At 41.4% G+C, this 19,142-nt stretch overlaps 1 protein-coding gene across 1 annotated transcript in view; it reads right to left on the minus strand.

The window, feature by feature from the left end:
- Positions 1-321: 321 nt before the first annotated feature.
- The window catches only part of SLC12A8 (solute carrier family 12 member 8), a 148,244-nt gene continuing 129,423 nt past the window's right edge, over positions 322-19,142 (minus strand). The window contains exons 10-13 of the mRNA XM_070358937.1: positions 15,896-15,993; positions 15,072-15,189; positions 3,909-3,969; positions 322-793 (exon numbers count right to left, since the gene is read on the minus strand). Of these exons, the coding sequence (XP_070215038.1) occupies positions 631-793; positions 3,909-3,969; positions 15,072-15,189; positions 15,896-15,993 (440 nt within the window). The 3' untranslated portion in view covers positions 322-630. The remainder of the gene's footprint in view (positions 794-3,908; positions 3,970-15,071; positions 15,190-15,895; positions 15,994-19,142) is intronic.

Genomic DNA, 19,142 nt, shown 5'->3' on the forward strand with positions numbered 1-19,142 from the left:
TGAAAAATAATGAGGAAACTGCATGTGTATTGATATGGAAATGTCTCCAAGATAGATCGTTAGGGGAAAGGCAAGGTGCAGAGCACATGTATAATATGCTACCTTTTGTGGATGAAAAGGGAGCAATAAAACACCACACTCCTATTTGCTTCTCTATTCATAACGAAACTCAGGTAGTATACCTGAGAACAGTGGTTATCTCTGAGATGGGAACTGAGCAGATGAGAAACAAGAATGGGAGGGAGACTTTTCACTGTATATATGATTTCACTTTGGGGTTTGGAACCATGTAAACATATTATTTATTCAAGGAATAAATAATAAAGCTTAAAATAATCATTTATTGTGGCCCTTAGAACAAGCAATCTGGCCTGGTTCTCCACACCTGCAAGTCTTGGTGTCCATGTGGCACTCTTCTGACTGGACGCGTGTTGCAGGGGCCATGGCCACTGCAGTGGGTACCTGGTCGACGTGGTGCTCCAGACCAGAATGCTCATTTCCATTGTCCAAAACGGCAGGGGGAGGACAGGTCTTTGAGTTTCTTACCGAGGAGAACCAGCTCCACAGAGGTTCTGGGATTTGGGTCCACTGCACCCTGGACAGCTCCAAAAGGGGAGGGTTCTGGGCTGCCTAGTACTGAGGCATCAGCTCTTCCCGGCTCACTAGGGAGGAGTGGTGGTAGCGATCCCGAGTGGCGAAGTCTGCGTTCTCCTGGGTGAGCTGAGTCATCTCCATGTCAACCCTAGTCAGAGACGGTGCCAAAATGATCTGCTCTTGGGGGTATCGCAAGCTCCTTTGGTGAGAGAAACACGGAGGGCAGTCAGAAGGAAAGACCACAGTACTAACCACTGGCAGTCAGTCTTCACTAGGAGAGAGAAATGATTTGCAAAAACACCATTGTGCCTATTACTTAATATGTATTAAACAACAGAACTGTTGAAAGCTCTATGTACAACGCTTCATGAATCCAAAGTATTAGAAATAAGTATCAAATAAAGAATGATATTTACCTTCCTTAGCAGAAATGTATAAAACTATAAAAATAATCTTCCAAATGTTGTGGTGTTGGGGCTCTATAGCTTTACTTTGCCTTTTTGTCAAATGAAATAATGGAATGGAGAGGCTGGAGAGTGGAAGCAAATAAAAAAGAAAAACCTTCTCTTTAGTTCACCAGAAAGAAAGATGAATGAGGAACAGCCAAGGTTTACAGAGTAAGCAGTTATGCAGTAAAGCATAAAAGCTTTGGCACCAAGCTGGCCTGCAGGCAAAAGGTGAGCTCCAGTGTCACCGAAAGGTCCACATAGAGTTGGAGTTGGGAGAAACTGGTAGAGAAAAATGTTAGGGATACATGAGGAAAGTGCTGGCAGCAGAAAGACGAGTCTGGCAGACAGGATATCCAAAGAAGACAGTCACAGCTCTGTCACCAGTTAGCCTGGCGGCCTCAGGCGAACCTCCTCACCTCCTTCCGCTTCTATTTCCTCACCTTCTCAACCCCCTTCTAGCTGCTGCAGTATGTCAGGTCCTGAAATCACCTTAGGCATAGATTTCCTCTTAAATCTTTACTTTGTGGGTAGTTATGTTGAATTGTCTAAATAAGGAGTATATTCGATAGTTGTTTTAAAAAAATGGTAGAAACCTTGTTATAAATCTGTGGAACTTAAGCAGAAAGCTTCACTGACTAGAAAAACATGCTGTTATAGGAGTTCAGATCACACGACTAAGGCTTTGCAGCCACTTGATGAGAACATATCTAAATTAGAGGGGTTGGGCTTTCTGAGAAATGAACTAACTTCTATAAAGGTTGAATGCGCAAGAAGTAAGGTTAGGAAGTGACAGAAATGCCATACCAGTCAACGTGTGTTTAAGGTCAAACCATAATATTTTTCTGAGTTCAGGGAAATAATACACTTCACTTTCTAGTCTAGAACGGCCTACAAGTTCTCACCTGGGCAGTTGCTGAGACTTCAGGAAAGAAAGCTTCTCTAAGGTCAGGCTTAATTTTACATAATTCTGGGAATTGTAGGTGTAATAGAGGAAGTAATATACCCAAACTTCTTTGCCCAAAACACCCTACAGTATTCTTCTTCTTTGTTTTTGAAGAGCATCTGGGGTGGCAGTTGTGAAAAAAATTCAAAATTACAAAAAAGAAAACACAGCAACCAATTCCTACTTTTAAATGGTCATGATTTCTAAGTCCTTTCCCCTGAACCGTCACCCCAAGATATCACTCAGTAGCCATGAGCAGGCCAGTAAGCTTGACGCTGACTCTTAGCTGAGGCCTTTACCACCCACTCGACAAGTCCACGGAGACATGAATAGTGTGAACTAGGTTCTCTTCCAAACAAACCACTGTCATTTTCTAAGAATAATCTCCTCCTAACACATTCTTCTTTCTACATAGCACAACAGTGACCTCTGAGGTGAAATTCCAGAAATTCAGAGATCAAAAAGGAATGCTGACCTCCCATAGTCATTTGTAGGCTTTCAAACCTACAATACCTAAAAATATTCATGTAAATTGGATAAGGTCAAAGACACTCAGCGACACACCAGTTGCAGCTCCAGAATCTGAAGGCAGCTTCCACACAGACTCTATTTCCACTTAACCTCTACTTGCCCTCAGGACTAGGATCAGTGCAGGTGTATTGTGACCTGAGTCACCAAGCTGCTGCCTCAGCCTGAAAGGGAGGCAGAGAGTGGCCCCACCCCACTACAGCTTCACACAGGACATTCAGTTCAGCTTCCAAGCAGATGGCAGGGAACTGCCCCTCTCCACACCACTCTCCCTGCCAGCCCCCTCCCTGCTGGTTTCCATGACCCCTGCGCCTGTCATCATCATTTCTTCAGCATCCAGGGTTTAGCATCCTGGTTTAGCATCCAGGTCATTCTTGGGCTGACTGGAACAGACTGGCAGTGCTTATATTGTCGTAAAACAGATTCTTGGGCACTTCCCTGGTAGACCAGTGGTTGAGGATCTGCCTGCTGATGCAGGAAATACAGGCTCAATTTCCAGTCCAGGGAGGTTCCACACGCTGTGGGGCAGCTAAGTCCGCGCACCACAACTCCTACGCCTGTTCTCTAGAGCTCAGGAGCCGTAGCCACTCAGTGTGCTGCGGCTACTGAAGCTGGCATATCTGGAGCCCATGCTCAGCAACAAGAGAAGCTGCCGCAACGAGAAGCCTGCGCACCGCAGCTAGAGAGCAACCTCCACTTGCCAGAAGTAGAGAAAGCCACGTGCAGCAACAAAGACCCAGTACTGCCGAAAACAATATAAATAAATACAAATTTCCAGAGTCTTGAGGCTTCCAAAGGTGAGCAAGCATTGGCACTGGAAGCATAGAGGAGGAGGAAAGAAACTGGGGCACTCATGAAATCTTACCTTCCCTGAAAGGCTTTCTACTGTTTCTCAGGAGAGTATGTTCTTCCCTCTCCTTGGGTATTTGAACATTGAAGTCCCACAGAAATACTGCAGGGTCACTACTCTGCTTCTGTACTTGGTCTCTGCACTTTCACCAATACAGTCATGTCAACTACCCCTGACTTGAGATGGAAGAATGCAAGTTCTGGGCCTTGAGTTTGTGTGTGAGTCAGTACTGATGCTAATGTGTCTTAGATTGTAAACTCACTAAAAGTAACTCTCTTGACTTAGATCTCTCAGCACCCAGATTCTAAAGAAAGCCTCTGTTCTCGATTCATGAGGATAAGAAGAGAAGATGGGGCCAGAGGAAGCTTCTGATGAGCTGAGGCAGAGGGGCTGGGTGGTGGAGGGCAGTGAGGAGCAGTCTGAGTTTCCTTGAGGTTCTCAAATGTCAGGTATTCACACCACAATTCACCCAAGCCCATGAAGCATCTTTAGCACCTCCCAGACCATGCATCTGCCCTCATCCTGGCCCCAGGTTGGCACAGACCTGTAGGAGGGGATCAGAAGGGATCTCATCCATCTTAAAAGGCTGAAGTTGGAGGCTAAACCTGCAAGGAAGACATAGACATAAAACTTTATGAAGACTCTAGGAAGCATCTACAATCCCAGGTTTTAATGGGGTAAATATACCCCATTAAATATATGGGCTATAATATATGAGGTAAATATATCCCCTGATACAAAGAAGAGCACAGTTTTCCCCTCTTTTGTAGTCTAATCAAACTACTTTCATTATAATACTCTCTGACAGTAACAAGCTAAGGACTTCATACTTATAAGTAGTTTCCAAAAGTTTATTTCTAAACTCCAAAATCCCAAGAAAGAAAATGAATGTGTTAGAGAGAAAGAAGCAGATGATTTGTTAATTTCAGTCTTACTACTACTGCTACTAAGTCGCTTCAGTCATGTCCGACTCTGTGCGACCCCATAGACGGCAGCCCACAAGGCTCCCCCGTCCCTGGGATTCTCCAGGCAAGAACACTGGAGTGGGTTGCCATTGCCTTCTCCAATGCAGGAAAGTGAAAAGTGAAAGTGAAGTCACTGAGTCTTGTCCGACTCAGCGACCCCATGGACTGCAGCCTACCAGGCTCCTCTGCTCATGGGATTTTCCAGGCAAGAGTACTAGAGTGGGGTGCCATTGCCTTCTCCGAATTTCAGTCTTAGGAATTATTAATTTTTTTAAATTTTGATAATTTTATTTTTAGACTCAAACTGATATGTGTTAAATATATGCTGTAAAATCCGCCACTAGACCATACCCTCCATGAGGACAAGAAACACATCTTTTTCACCCAGGAAGACTCACAGTACAACAGTCACAGCATCTGGCCCTTAGGAAGTTTTCTACAGGTGCTAAGTGACTCAAATAGCTCCCCATGTAGAAATGTTAGAGCTGAAGTTCAAGATGAGATTGTTGTTGATACTGACCAAATAGCCTGCCATCAGATACACTGTTTAGAATAGGGTTTATCAAATTTTTTTAAAGTTTTTTTTTAATCCATTTCTCCTTTTGGGTGATCACACAAAATGAATTATATATAACTTTAGGAAACCGAATGAAATGTAATTTTATAAAATACTTTTCCAAATTACACATTTACACATATTCCCTCCACCAGATATATTATTCAGACATAAAAAAGAACAAAATAATGCCATTTGCAGCAACATGGATAGACACAGAGAGTGTCATACTCAATGAAGTAAGTCAGACAGAGAAGGAGAAATATCCTATGACATCCCTTAAGTGTGGAATCTAAAAAGAAATGATACAAATGAACTTACTTACAAAACAGAAACAGACTCACTGACTTTGAGAATGAGCTTATGGTTGCGGGTGGGAAGGATGGGAAGACGGGACAGTTAGAGAGTCTGGGATGGGCACGTACATACTACTATATTTAAAACAGATACCCAACAAGGATCTACTGTATAGCATAGGGAACTCTGTTCTGTGGCAGCCTGGAAAGGAGGGGTTTGGGAGGCGGATGGATACATGTATATATATAGCTGAATGCCTCCGCTGTTCACCTGAAACTATCACAACATTGTTTGTTAAATGGCTCTACTACTACTACTACTACTAAGTCACTTCAGTCGTGTCCGACTCTGTTCGACCCTGTAGATGGTAGCCCACCAGGCTCCCCCGTCCCTGGGATTCTCCAGGCAAGAATACTGGAGTGGGTTGCCATTTCCTTCTCCAATGCATGAAAGTGAAAAGTGAAAGTGAAGTCACTCAGTCATGTCCGACTCTTAGCGACCCCATGGACTGCAGCCTACCAGGCTCCTCCATCCATGGGATTCTCCAGGCAAGAGTACTGGAGTGGGGTGCCATTGCCTTCTCTGGTTAAATGGCTATACCCCAATACAAAACAAAAAGTTTTTTTTAAAAAAGGAGTCTTAGGCAAAGCTTATAAATGCTAAAAAATGTGCCTATAACAGTAAAATGAAAATATTACATAAGTAAATGAGATAAATGACAGAGGATGGGATGGTTGGATGGCATCACTGACTCAATGGACATGAGTTTGGGTAAACTCCGGGAGTTGGTGATGGACAGGGAGACCTGGAGCGCTGTGGTCCATGGGGTCGCAAACAGTCGGACACGACTGAGCAACTGAACTGAAGTGAGATAATGTAAAATTCTCAACACGATAACTGGTATTACATATTTTTAAAATCTCACAAAATGAATTATATATAACTTTAGGAAACCAAATGAAATGTAATTTTATAAAATGCTTTTCCAAATTACATATATTCACTCCACCAGATATATATATATGGTTGAAAATTTATTAGATCATGTTCAATATATGATCAGGAAGTAAGCATTATTTTAAGAGGTTACATTAGAGTCTTGGCTAATATCAACAGTATGCAGCTGATGAGACATATTTATTGAATCTCATTTAGCGTTCTTATAGTTAGGGGGAGGAAAAATTTTAAATTTGCATTAATAATCTGCAATTGCAAAGAGAAAGTCCCTAATATATTTTGACATTGTCAGAAGGAAGAAAATAAACATTAATTGGTCTTACTTATATATGACCATTTTAATTCTAAATTATCTACATTTTAGATGTAGGTTTGCCTGAAATTTGATTTCATACTTTCCTGTTAACAAATTTCTGTGAAATATTTAAATTTCTTGGATTTAACTAACTTCTAAGAAATTCAGGAGCAATCACTGATGTAATTACAATGTTAATTAAAATATATCTATCCATTAAATTCGGCTTCCTGAGTGGCGCTAGTGGTAAAGAACCCACCTGCCACTGCAGGAGATTTAAGGGGCCACGGTTCAATCCCTGAGTTAGGAAGACCCCCTGGAGAAGGAAATGTCAACCCACTACAGTATTCTTGCCTGGAGAATCCCATGGACAGGGAAGCCTGGTAGGCTACAGTCCTTGGGGTTACGGACAATTGGACATGACTGAAGCAATATATAAGGAAGCTGATATAAGGACATTTAGCATGTCTGTTTTCTAAAACATTATTTTTAATGTACACATGATTCAAGTGTTTGAAGTGCATTTCTTTAAAAAATATATGTCAAACTACTCTAATTTCAAAGAATTTCTTTTTCAGTTGGCCTGGATTGTTATGGTCCATCTGATTTAGTTAGGACTTAAAACTACATTATTTATTTTAAAAATTGAGACATTAGAATTTTGATGAAAAGGTCTCTAGAATGTATCTTCCAAACAGCTTTATTATTGAGGAATAAATAACACACAATAAACAAAGTATTGAGAATATTTTCTTCCTTTCTTTATTCTTTTTACTCTGGCACTTGGGGGTCTTGACTCCTAGAAAGAACAAACAACTCCCCTATGAGCACACTTTTGATATATGGTGGTGGTTTAGTTGCTAAGTCATATCTGACTCTTGCAACTCCATGTACTGTAGCCCGCCCAGCCTCCTCTGTCCATGGGATTTCCCAGGCAAGAGAACTAGAGTGGGTTGCCATTTCCTTCTCCAGGGGATCTTCCCCACCCAGGGATTGAACCTACATCTCCTGCATTGGCAGGAAGTTTCTTTACCACTGAGCCACCATTACTTTGCCAACAAAGGTCTGTCTAGTCAAGGCTATGGTTTTTCCCGCAGTCATGTTTGGATGTGAGAGTTGGTCTGAAAGACAGCTGAGAACTGAAGAATTGATGCTTTTGAACTGTGGTCTTGGAGAAGACTCTTGAGAGTCCCTTGGACTGCAAGAACATCCAACCAGTCCATCCTAAAGGAGATCAGTCCTGGGTGTTCATTGGAAGGACTGATGCTCAAGCTGAAAACTCCAATACTTTGGCTACCTCATGCGAAGAGTTGACTCATTGGAAAAGACCCTGATGCTGGGAGGGATTGGGGGCAGGAGGAGAAGGGGACGACAGAGGATGAGATGGCTGGATAGCATCACTGACCAACTCCGGGAGTTGGTGATGGACAGGGAGGTCTGGTGTGCTGTAGTCCATGGGGTCACAAAGAGTCAGACACGACTGAGTGACTGAACTGAACTGAGCCACCAGGGAAGCCCCACCTTTGATACCCAAACCAATTAATCCAGAGCCCACACTCCCAACCACTTATTTTATCAAGCTCTTATACATCAAGCCAATATCCCCCCGCCTTAACTCACCCCAGGGCCAAATACTAGACAACTGGAGATGACCCCTACAGCCCCGAGCCCCTGCAGTTATTCAAACTATCCAATCCTAAACTTACTCAACTACGTACCTGCCTCGCCCATTCTTTCCCACTAAAACTCCCCTAAGAGCACACTTTTGATATCTAGTGGTAATTAGGGGCCATGCTCTCCCCTTGACCTCTTTTGCCTCATGACCAACTCTGGTCCTTCCCCTGTGGCCCTACATGGCCCTTCTGTTCCTAGGGGTCATGAGTATAAACTTGTTTCTTCATTTCTGTGTCTGTATCTTATTCTACCTGATTAAAACAAGTTCCAGGTACATGGTAGCTCAGATAGTAAAGCGTCTGTCTACAGTGCGGGAGACACGGGTTTGATCCCTGGGTTGAGAAGATCCCCTGGAGAAGGAAATGGCAATCCACTCCAGGACTATTGCCTGGAAAATCCCATGGATAGAGGAGCCTGGTAGGGTACACTCCATGGGGTTGCAAAGAGTCGGACACGACTGAGCGACTTCACTTTCACTTTCAGGTACATTTTTAGAATAAACTACGTGTATTTAAGAATAAGATTGATTCTTTGTAGCCAGAGATGGAGAAGATATATACAGTCAGCAAAAACATGACCAGGAACTGACTGTGGCTCAGATATGAACTCCTTATTGAAACAGACTTAAACTGAAGAAAGTACGGAAAACCACTAGGCCATTCAGGTATGACCTAAATCAAATCCCTTATGATTCTATTTCCAGGGCCTAGATCTGATAGATAGAGTGCCTGATGAACTATGGAATGAGGTTCATGACATTGTACAGGAGACAGGGATCAAGACCATTCCCATAGAAAAGAAATGCAAAAAAGCAAAATGGCTGTCTGGAGAGGCCTCACAAATAGCTGTGAAAAGAAGAAAAGTGAAAAGCAAAGAAGAAAAGGAAAGATATAAGCATCTGAATGCAGAGTTCCAAAGAATAGCAAGAAGAGATAAGAAAGCCTTCCTCAGCGATCAGTGCAAAGAAATAGAGGAAAACAACAGAATGGGAAAGACTAGAGACCTCTTCAAGAAAATTAGAGATACCAAGGGATTTTTCATGCAAAGATGGGCTCGATAAAGGACAGAAATGGTACGGACCTAACAGAAGCAGAAGATATTTAGAAGAGGTGGCAAGAATACACAGAAGAACTGTACAAAAAAGATCTTCATGACCAAGATAATCACAATGGTGTGATCACTCACCTAGAGCCAGATATCCTGAAATGTGAAGTCAAGTGGGCCTTAGAAAGCATCATTACGAACAAAGCTAGTGGAGGTGATGGCATTCCATTGAGCTATTTCAAATCCTGAAAGATGATGCTATGAAAGTGCTGCACTCAATATGCCAGCAAATTTGGAAAACTCAGCAGTGGCCACAGGACTGGAAAAGGTCAGTTTTCATTCCAATCCCAAAAAAAGGCAATGCCAAAGAATGCTCAAACTACTACACAATTGCACTCATCTCACACGCTAGTAAAGTAATGCTCAAAATTCTCCAAGCTAGGCTTCAGCAATACATGAACTGTGAACTTCCTGATGTTCAAGCTGGTTTTAGAAAAGGCAGAGGAACCAGAGATCAAATTGCCAACATCTGCTGGATCATCGAAAAAGCAAGAGAGTTTCAGAAAAACATCTATTTCTGCTTTATTGACTATGCCAAAGCCTTTGACTGTGTGGATCACAATAAACTGTGGAAAATTCTGAGAGATGGGAATACCAGACCACCTGACCTGCCTCTTGAGAAATCTGTATGCAGGTCAGGAAGCAACAGTTAGAACTGGACATGGAACAACAGACTGGTTCCAAATAGGAAAAGGAGTACGTCAAGGCTGTATATTGTCACTCTGCTTATTTAATTTATATGCAGAGTACATCATGCGAAACGCTGGACTGGAAGAAACACAAACTGGAATCAAGATTGCCAGGAGAAATATCAATAACCTCAGATATGCAGATGATACCACCCTTATGGCAGAAAGTGAAGAGGAAGTAAAAAGCCTCTTGATGAAAGTGAAGGAGAAGAGTGAAAAAGTTGGCTTAAAGCTCAATATTCAGAAAACGAAGATCATGGCATCCGGTCCCATCACTTCATGGGAAACAAATGGGGAAACAGTGGAAACAGTGTCAGACTTTATTTTTGGGGGCTCCAAAATCACTGCAGTTGGTGACTGCAGCCATGAAATTAAAAGACACTTACTCCTTGGAAGGAAAGTAATGACCAACCTAGATAGCATATTGAAAAGCAGAGACATTACTTTGCCAACAAAGGTTCCTCTAGTCAAGGCTATGGTTTTTCTAGTGGTCATGTATGGATGTGAGAGTTGGACTGTGAAGAAGGCTGAGCACCAAAGAATTGATGCTTTTGAACTGTGGTGTTGGAGAAGACTCTTGAGAGTCCCTTGGACTGCAAGGAGATCCAACCAGTCCATTCTGAAGGAGATCAGCCCTGGTATTCTTTGGAAGGAATGATGCTAAAGCTGAAACTCCAGTACTTTGGCCACCTCATGCGAAGAGTTGACTCATTGGAAAAGACCCTGATGCTGGGAGGGATTGGGGGCAGGAGGAGAAGGGGACGACAGAGGATGAGATGGCTGGATGGCATCACTGACTCGATGGACGTGAGTTTGAGTGAACTCCAGGAGTTGGTGATGGACAGGGAGACCTGGCGTGCTGCAATTCATGGGATCGCAAAGAGTCGGACACGACTGAGCGGCTGAACTGAACTGAACTGAACTATGATTCTACTGTGGAAGTGACAAATAGATTCAAGGGATTAGATGTGATAGAAAGGGTGCCTGAAAAACTATGGATGGAAGTGCATAACACTGTGCAGGAGGCAGTGACCAAAACCATCCCCTAGGAAAGGAAATCCCAAAAGGCAAAATGGTTGTCTGAGAAAGCCTTAAAAATATCTGAGAAAAGAAGAGAAGCAAAAGGCAAAGGAGGAAAGGAAAGATATACCCATCTGAATGCAGAGTTCTAAAGAATATCAAAGAGAGATAAAAACGCCTTCCTAAGTGAACAATGCAGGGAAATAGAAGAAAACAATAGAATGGAAAGACTAGAGATCTCTTCAAGAAAATTAGAGATACCAAGGGAACATTTCATGCAAAGATGGGCACAATAAGGAACAGAAACAGTATGGACCTAAGAGAAGTAAAAGATAAGAAGAAGCAGTGATAAGAATACATAGAAGAACTACACAAAAAAAGGTGTTACTGACCCAGATAACCATGATGGTGTGATCACTCGCCTAGAGCCAGACATCTTGGAGTGTGAAGTCAAGTGGGCCTCAGGAAGCACTACAAACAAAGCTAATGGAGGTGATGGAATTCCAGCTGAGCTATTTCAAATCCTAAAAGATGATACTGTTAAAGTATTGCACTTAATACGCCAGCAAATTTGGAAAACTCAGCAGTGGCCATAGGACTGGAAAAGATTAGTTTTTCATTCCAATCCCAAAGAAGGGCAACACTAAAGAATGTTCAAACTACCACACAATTGTACTCATTTTACATGCTAGTAAGATTATGCTCAAAGCCCTTCAAGCTAGGCTTCAAAAGTACACAAGCCAAGAACTTCCAGATGTACAAGCTAGATTTAGAAAAGGCAGAGGAACCAGAGATCAAATTGCCAACATCCGTTGGATCATAGAAAAAGCAAGAGAATTCCAGAAAAATATCTACTTTTGCTTCATTGACTACACTAAAGCCTTTGATTGTGTGGATCACAGCAAATTGTGGAAAATTCTGAAAGAGATGGGAATACAGACCCCCTTATCTGCCTCCTGAGAAACCTGAATGCAGGTCAAGAAGCAACAGTTAGAACCGGACATGGAACAACAGACTGGTTCAAAACTGGAAAAGGAGTACGTCAAGGCTGTATATTGTCACCTTGCTTATTTAACTTATGATGCAGAGTACATCATGCAAAATGCCAGGCTGGATAAAGCAAGCACAAGCTGGAATCAAGATTGCCAGGAGAAATATCAATAAACTCAGATATGTAGATGATACCACCCTAATAGCAGAAAGCCAAGAGGAACTAAAGAGCCTCTTGATAAAGGTGGAAAAGAGTGAAAAAGTGAGAGTGGAAAAGTTGGCTTAAAACTCAACATTCAAACAACAAAGATCATGGCATCTGGTCCCATCACTTCATGGCAAACAGATGGGGAAACAATGGAAACAGTGACAGACTTTATTTTCTCGGGCTCCAAAATCACTATGGAGTGACTGCAGCCATGAAATTAAAAGACGCTTGTTCCTTGGAAGAAGAGCTATGACAAACCTAGACAGTGTATTAAAAAGCAGAGACACTATTCTGTCAACAAAGGTCCATATGGTCAAAACTATGGTTATTCCAGTAGTCATGTACATAGATGTGAGAGCCAGACAGTAAGTGCCTAAGAATTGATGCCTTAGAACTGTGGTGCTGGAGAAGACTCTTGAGAGTCCCTTGGACAGCAAGGAGATCAAATTAGTCAATCCTAAAGGAAATCAACCCTCAATATTCATTGGAAGGATTGATGCTGAAGCAGAAGCTCCAACACTTTGGCCACCTAAGGCAAAGAGCTGACTCACTGGAAAAGACTCTGATGCTGGGAAAGATTGAAGGCAGGAAGATAAGGGGACAAAAGAGGATGAGATGGTTTGATGGCATCACCAACTCAGTGGACATGAGTTTGTGCAAACTTCAGGAAATAATGAAGGACAGGGAAGCCGGGCGTGCTGTAGTCGATGGGGACGCAGAGTCGGACACAGCTGAGCGACTGAACAACAACGATATGCATTTGTAGTGTACCATTTGGTGTTAATGCATGTATATATTGTGAAAGCACCACTAAAAGCAGGATCCTGAACGTATCTATCACCTCCAAGTCCCCTCAAGCCACTTCCTAAGACCTCCCTCCCTCATATCCACACCTCCACCCCATCCAAAGGCAACCACTGATAATGCTGTCATTATAGGCTAGTTTGCATTTTTTAAAAATCATTCTTAAATGGGAAACAGTGGTTACTGATTTGAGACATTTTTCTTTTCTAATATAAACATTTGATGGAGTAAACTTCCCTCTGAGCACTGAACTAGCTGCAGCCCACAATTTTGATGTTATATTTTCATTTTCATTCAGTTAAAAATCCTTTAAAATTTTACTTATTTCTTCTTTGAACCATGAGTTAATTAGTTTCTTTAGTATATTTAGTGCTCTTTAGTATTCTTAGTCATTTAGTGTTATTCAGTGTTCTTTAGTTTCTAAATATTTGGGGATTTTCCAGACATCTTTCTGGTATTTATTTCTAATTCACTTCCTCTTTGTTCTTGTATTGACTTAAATACTTTAAATTTACTGAGACTTTAAAAAAATGTCCTAAAATACAGTTTATTCTGGTAAATGTTTCATTCTTTTCACTTGAAAAGAATATATATCCTGCTGTTGTTATATAGAATATTCTACACTATCAATTTGGCCACATTTGTTGATAATGTTAGTCAAGTCTTCTAAAGCCCTACTGATTTTTTTCCTACTTGTTTTATCAAGTATTGAGATAGAGGTGTTGAAATCTGAATATAATTGAGAACTTTTCTACTTATTATTGCAGATGTATCAGGCTTTGTTTTCTGTATTTCAAAGCTCTGTTTTTAAGTGCATCAATAATAAGATTTATTATGTCCTCTTGGTTAATTTTCCCTTTGTCTTTATGACCCTCTTTATCCCTGGTAATATTCTTTTCTCTGAAATCTACTTTGTCTTCTGTTAATATAGTCACTCCAGCTTTGTCTGATTTATCACGATATAGCTTGTCCCATTCTTTTACTTGTAACTTATTTGCTTCTCTACGTTGAAAGTAGGTTTTTTGTAGAGAGCAACAACTAGATCATGCTTTTTATTCAATCTGATAATCTCAATTCAAACTGAGAACTGACAAATTCAATCTGACAATGGTTTAGACCATTTAATCAGGAGTGTTTAGACCATTTAAAATTAGTGTGGCTATCGATATGGCTAGGTTTACATAAACCACCTTGCTATTTGTTTTTGGTCTATTATCTTTTTCTCTTTTTTCTGATTTGAGTGTTCCATTTTATATTCTTTATTGGCTGATTAGCTGTAAGTCTTTGTTGTGTTATAGGCATAACTCATTTTATTGCACTACATTTACTGTGCTTCTGAGTCCTGCATCTTTTACATGTTGAAGGTTTGTGGCAACCATGCATCAAGCAAGTCTACCAGGGCCATTTCCCCCACAGTACTGGCTCACTTTCTGAGTCACATTATGGTAATTGTTATAATATTTCAAACCTTTTCACTATTATTAATATTACATTTCTTATGGTGATTTGTGATCAGTGATCTTTGATGTTACTACTGTGACTTGAAGGCTTAGACGATGGTTAGCATTTTTTAGCAATAAAGTATTTTAATAGTAAGATATGTACAATGTTTTTTAGACATAATGCACACACTTAACAGACTGCTGTATAGTATAAATATGACTTTTGTATGCACTAGGGAACAAAAAAAAGTGTGTGACTTGCGTTATTGTGATATTCATTTTAGTGCAGTGATCTAGAACTGAACTCACAATATTTTCAAGGTATACTTGTCTTTTAGTAGTTGCTTAGGGTTTGTAATACACCTTTGTAACTTACCACAGTCTATCTTTAAGTGATATTCTAGTACTTCACATACAGGATAAGAAACTTTCAACAGTCTATTCCTATTTCTTCCCTCCTGGCTCTTAGGCTATTGTTGCCATCCATTTTACTTCTACGTGTCTTATAAACCTCACAATTTATTATTATTTTTCATTTGTTATCATTTATGCACATGCCATATTTTTTTCTCCTAGACTGTCAGCTTGAAAGTGGGATTTGTATCTGAGTCAGTGTTGGCATTTAATAGGTGTTCAAAACCTGTGCTTTTCAATAAATGCTGAAAGAGAAGAAAGGAGGTGGTGGCAGAATGGCTGTATTGCTCACCAAGGTGAAGTCCAGGATTTGTCCGACCAATGTAGAAATATACAATGGCAGCAACACCTATGTTAACCAGGGTATAGACCCACTGGATAACAAACATGATGAGAAGGGACCCAACAGCCTGTGGAAAGAGAAGGAAGAGCAAGTCAGCTCATGGCTGAAACATGCACTAAGCAAGCCACAAGACAAGGGCCTTAAGCGGAGGAATTCCCTGTGCTCCAGTGGTTAGGACTCCACGCTTCTACTGCAGGGAACCAGGGCTTGCTTCCTGGTCTGGGAACTAAGATTCCGCAAGCCACGTGGTGTGGTCCCCTCAAAAAACAAACAAAAACCCTTGATAAGACTAGGACCTTTAGAAACAATGGTCCTCTCATCAACTTATGAATCCTATAGAAGTCTGAATAACTGAAGTTTACTTGTAATGCAAAAACCTCTTTACAGAAGATATTTGAGAAGATGTCCTGCTGAAAGTACCTTCTAATCAAAACAATCAATAAATAGATATTCTATTCTAGCTCCTTGTCCTACTCCTCTCTAAGAGAAGCAAATTAAATTATGCTAATATGGTATACCTGGAAATTCAGTGATCCAGAATTTATCAGAGATGATTATTTAAAAAGTAAACCATTGATTAAAATAAATGGTTCATTAAATGTAATCTTGCCATGTGTAGCCTCATCTAAATTCTAATATATCAGGCAATTAAAACACATTTCTCCTAATAAAGACTTTCCTCTGTCCTCCCCTCAACCCCCACCCCAAGATCACACATGTATCCACCTGAATTAAGTCTCAAGAACAGTTGAGATCAAAATGAAGGTTCTCACCCCCAACAGGGAGACCCAGGGATTGCATATGTGAGTGTAGAAAGAAGTTGGTCTCCTCTGGATACCTTGTTCCTGTAGTCTGGACTTCAGGAAGAAATCTAAAAAATAAATGAGCCAAAATCCTTGGTTACTATTTTGTTATCAAAGCTTCTAGTGTTTCTATTAGCAAACACCTATGTGCTCCTCTTCTCTAATTTTGTAATTCAGTCTAAAAGACAATGTCCACTCACCTCAACCATTAGTTTCCTGGGCCACACCTGAGGCTTGTCTTTACCAGAAAGTTCACCTCCTAAATCATGATTTCAATAAATCTGCCCTCAGTCCATCACCTCTGTTTTTTTTTTTCTCCTTCACTCTGCTGTCTCCCACCCCAACTATTCATAGCCTGCAGGGGGACCTTCAGTCAACTTGCCCTAATATGTTTTTGCTTCCTACCACCTACTTTCTCTTTTCATTACCCTCTTACCTAGCTTAGAGTCCATGCCCAAGACTATTAGCAAGCACTCCCTTGGACAGATCATCTACCTTCTCATTTCAGCATCACTCACAAGTCTTATACCTTAAGTTAACTCATTCTCCTATGCTCTGATGTAATAAATTTACAACCTGTCCTCTCAAAAGAGAGCTTTCATATCCTTTCATCAGCAAGTCTGCCAACCTGCTTTCACCTGTGCCCTCTCTTCTGCCTTTCCATTGAGGAAGCAGATGAACAGTGCTGGCTCCTACCTAAGGCCCATCCCTATATTTGCGCCCTGCTCATTTCACCTCTGCGTCATCAAGTTTTCCATCTTCTACCAAATCATCCTCATCAAATACAAATACACTGTAATTTCTTCCAACTAAAGAAAGTTTCTGGTCATCCCCTAGCTACTGTCCTATTGTTTTTTTGTCTCCCTTATAGCAAAAGTTCTCAAAAGAATCGCCTATGTGGTTTTTACCTCCTATTGTTTCCTCAACCTACTTTTAGGATAGTACACACCACTCCACTAAAACTACTCTTCCTCAGGCTGTCAGTGACTTGAATCTTTTCAAATTCAATGGTCAACTCCTCATCTCATTTGCCCTTTCTGGTAGCATCTGACACATGTGATCACTTTTTCCTGACTGAAATATATTTGTCTCCTGGTTTCTAAGATGCCTTGGTCTCCTACTTTTCCTCCTATCTCACTGTCCACTACTCAGTCTCCTTCACTGGCTCGTCTCTTCCTTCTGACCCCCAAATACTTCATTCAGTCCTCAGCACTCTTCTTTACTGCAGTTAGGTGTGGTCATGTGACTAAGCTCTCACCAACAGAATGTGAACACAAGTGGTGAGTGCCAGTTCTGCACCAACGCCTTTGAGAGAGTAGGTATACCTCTTCTCTGTGCCTGAAATCTGAATATGGGAACTCAGTCTTGATTTTGTTCACGACGAGGTCCTAGGGGATCAGTTCAGTTCAGTCGCCCAGTCGTGTCTGACTCTTTGCGACACCATGGACCGCAGCACGCCAGGCCTCCCTGTCCATCACCAACTCCCGAAGTTCACCCAAACCTACGTCCATTGAGTCGGTGATGCCATCCAGCCATCTCATCCTCTGTCGTCCCCTTCTCCTCCTGCCCTCAATGTTTCCCAGCATCAGGGTCTTTTCAAATGAGTCAGTTCTTGGCATCAGGTGGCCAAAGTACTGGAGCTTCAGCTTTAGTATCAGCCCTTCCAGTGAATATTCAGGACTGATTTCCTTTAGGATGGACTGGCTGGATAGTGGAATCGTAACAATGGAAGGAGGCTGGGTCCCTGAATAATGCATGGAGGAGAGCCTCCCACTGATTTGGAACACCCCTCCTGGACTATTAGTGCAAGTGAGAAATAAAGTTCCATTGTGTTTGAGCCGCTAAGTTTTTACCTATTTGTTACAGCAGTTTAGCCTCCCTTAATTAATATACCTCCAAGCAGGCTCTAGGTCCTTCTGCTACTTCTATACAATCTGTTCCTCACAAAGCCAGTGATCTTCTTTAAGGCTGGATCTTATCATATCACACCCCTAGCTAGAACTTCCAGGGACCTTCTGTTGTGGTCACCATGGCATGTGTGACTACACAGGACTGACCTCTGCGTTCCTTACTGTGCTCATCTCCTATCCATCTCCCGTGACCCATTCCTCTCCAGTCACTCCTGGGATTCTGCTCTTCTTGCAATTTGCCAATCCAATTCCCATCTCTACCTTTACACATGCCATTTCCTCTACCTGGAACTCTTCCCTCACATCTCTGCCTGGCTCACTACTCTATACACTTCAGTTTTCCACAAAAATATCCTCTTCTTAAAAAGATCTTTTCTGACAAACCTATCTGAAACAGAACCACTATTCCCACCCTAGTTTCTATCCTGTTACCCCACTTTATGATTCATCACATGACATCACTTACTGACATTCCGTATGTGTGTTTGCTTGTTTATTATGTGTCTTTCCTGATAGAAGGCAACATCAATGACAGCAGAGACCTTCTACATCTATTCAGCATGTTCTCCATCCCTAGTCTAGAATAGTGCTTGGAAAGTGGTAAATATCCCATGCATGAGGGTACATGAATGACAAACCCACCCAGGCCCCAGAGAAGTCTGCATCCTCTCAGCATGTCTGCCTTTATCATATACTTCCAACCCACTATACTTACTTTTTACCCCTCCCTATCTTGAAGGCAAAGACTGTCTTTTGTAGCTCTAAATGTCAAATCTAGGCAGTTTGTGCATAGGAAGTGCTCAACAAATGTCTCCTTTTTAATTGTGGATTAAAAGAAACTCTTCCAGAAGACCTAGACGTTTATCCAAAGAAGGCATACAGATGGCCAAGAAGCACATGAAAAAATGCTCACCATCACTAATTATTAGGGAAATGCAAATCAAAACAACAATGATGTTTCACCTCATATGAGACAGTGGCCATCATTAAAAAGTCTACAAATAACAAATGCTGGAGAGGGTGTAGAGAAAAGGAAACCCTCCTACACTGTTGTGGGGATGTAAATCGGTGCAGCCACGATGGAGAAAGGTATGGAGGTTCCTTAAGAATCTAAAAACAGAGCTGCATATGATCCAGCAATCCCACTCCTGGGCATGTATCCAGACAAAACTATAATCTGAAAAGATACATGCACCCCAATGTTCATTGCAGCACTATTTACAATAGCCAGGACACGGGAACAACCTAAATGTCCACTGACGGGTGAGTGGATAAAGAATATGTGGTACATATATACAATGGAATAC

This window comes from Bos mutus, chromosome 1 (assembly GCF_027580195.1).
Source record: "Bos mutus isolate GX-2022 chromosome 1, NWIPB_WYAK_1.1, whole genome shotgun sequence".
NCBI classification, from domain to species: domain Eukaryota; kingdom Metazoa; phylum Chordata; class Mammalia; order Artiodactyla; family Bovidae; genus Bos; species Bos mutus.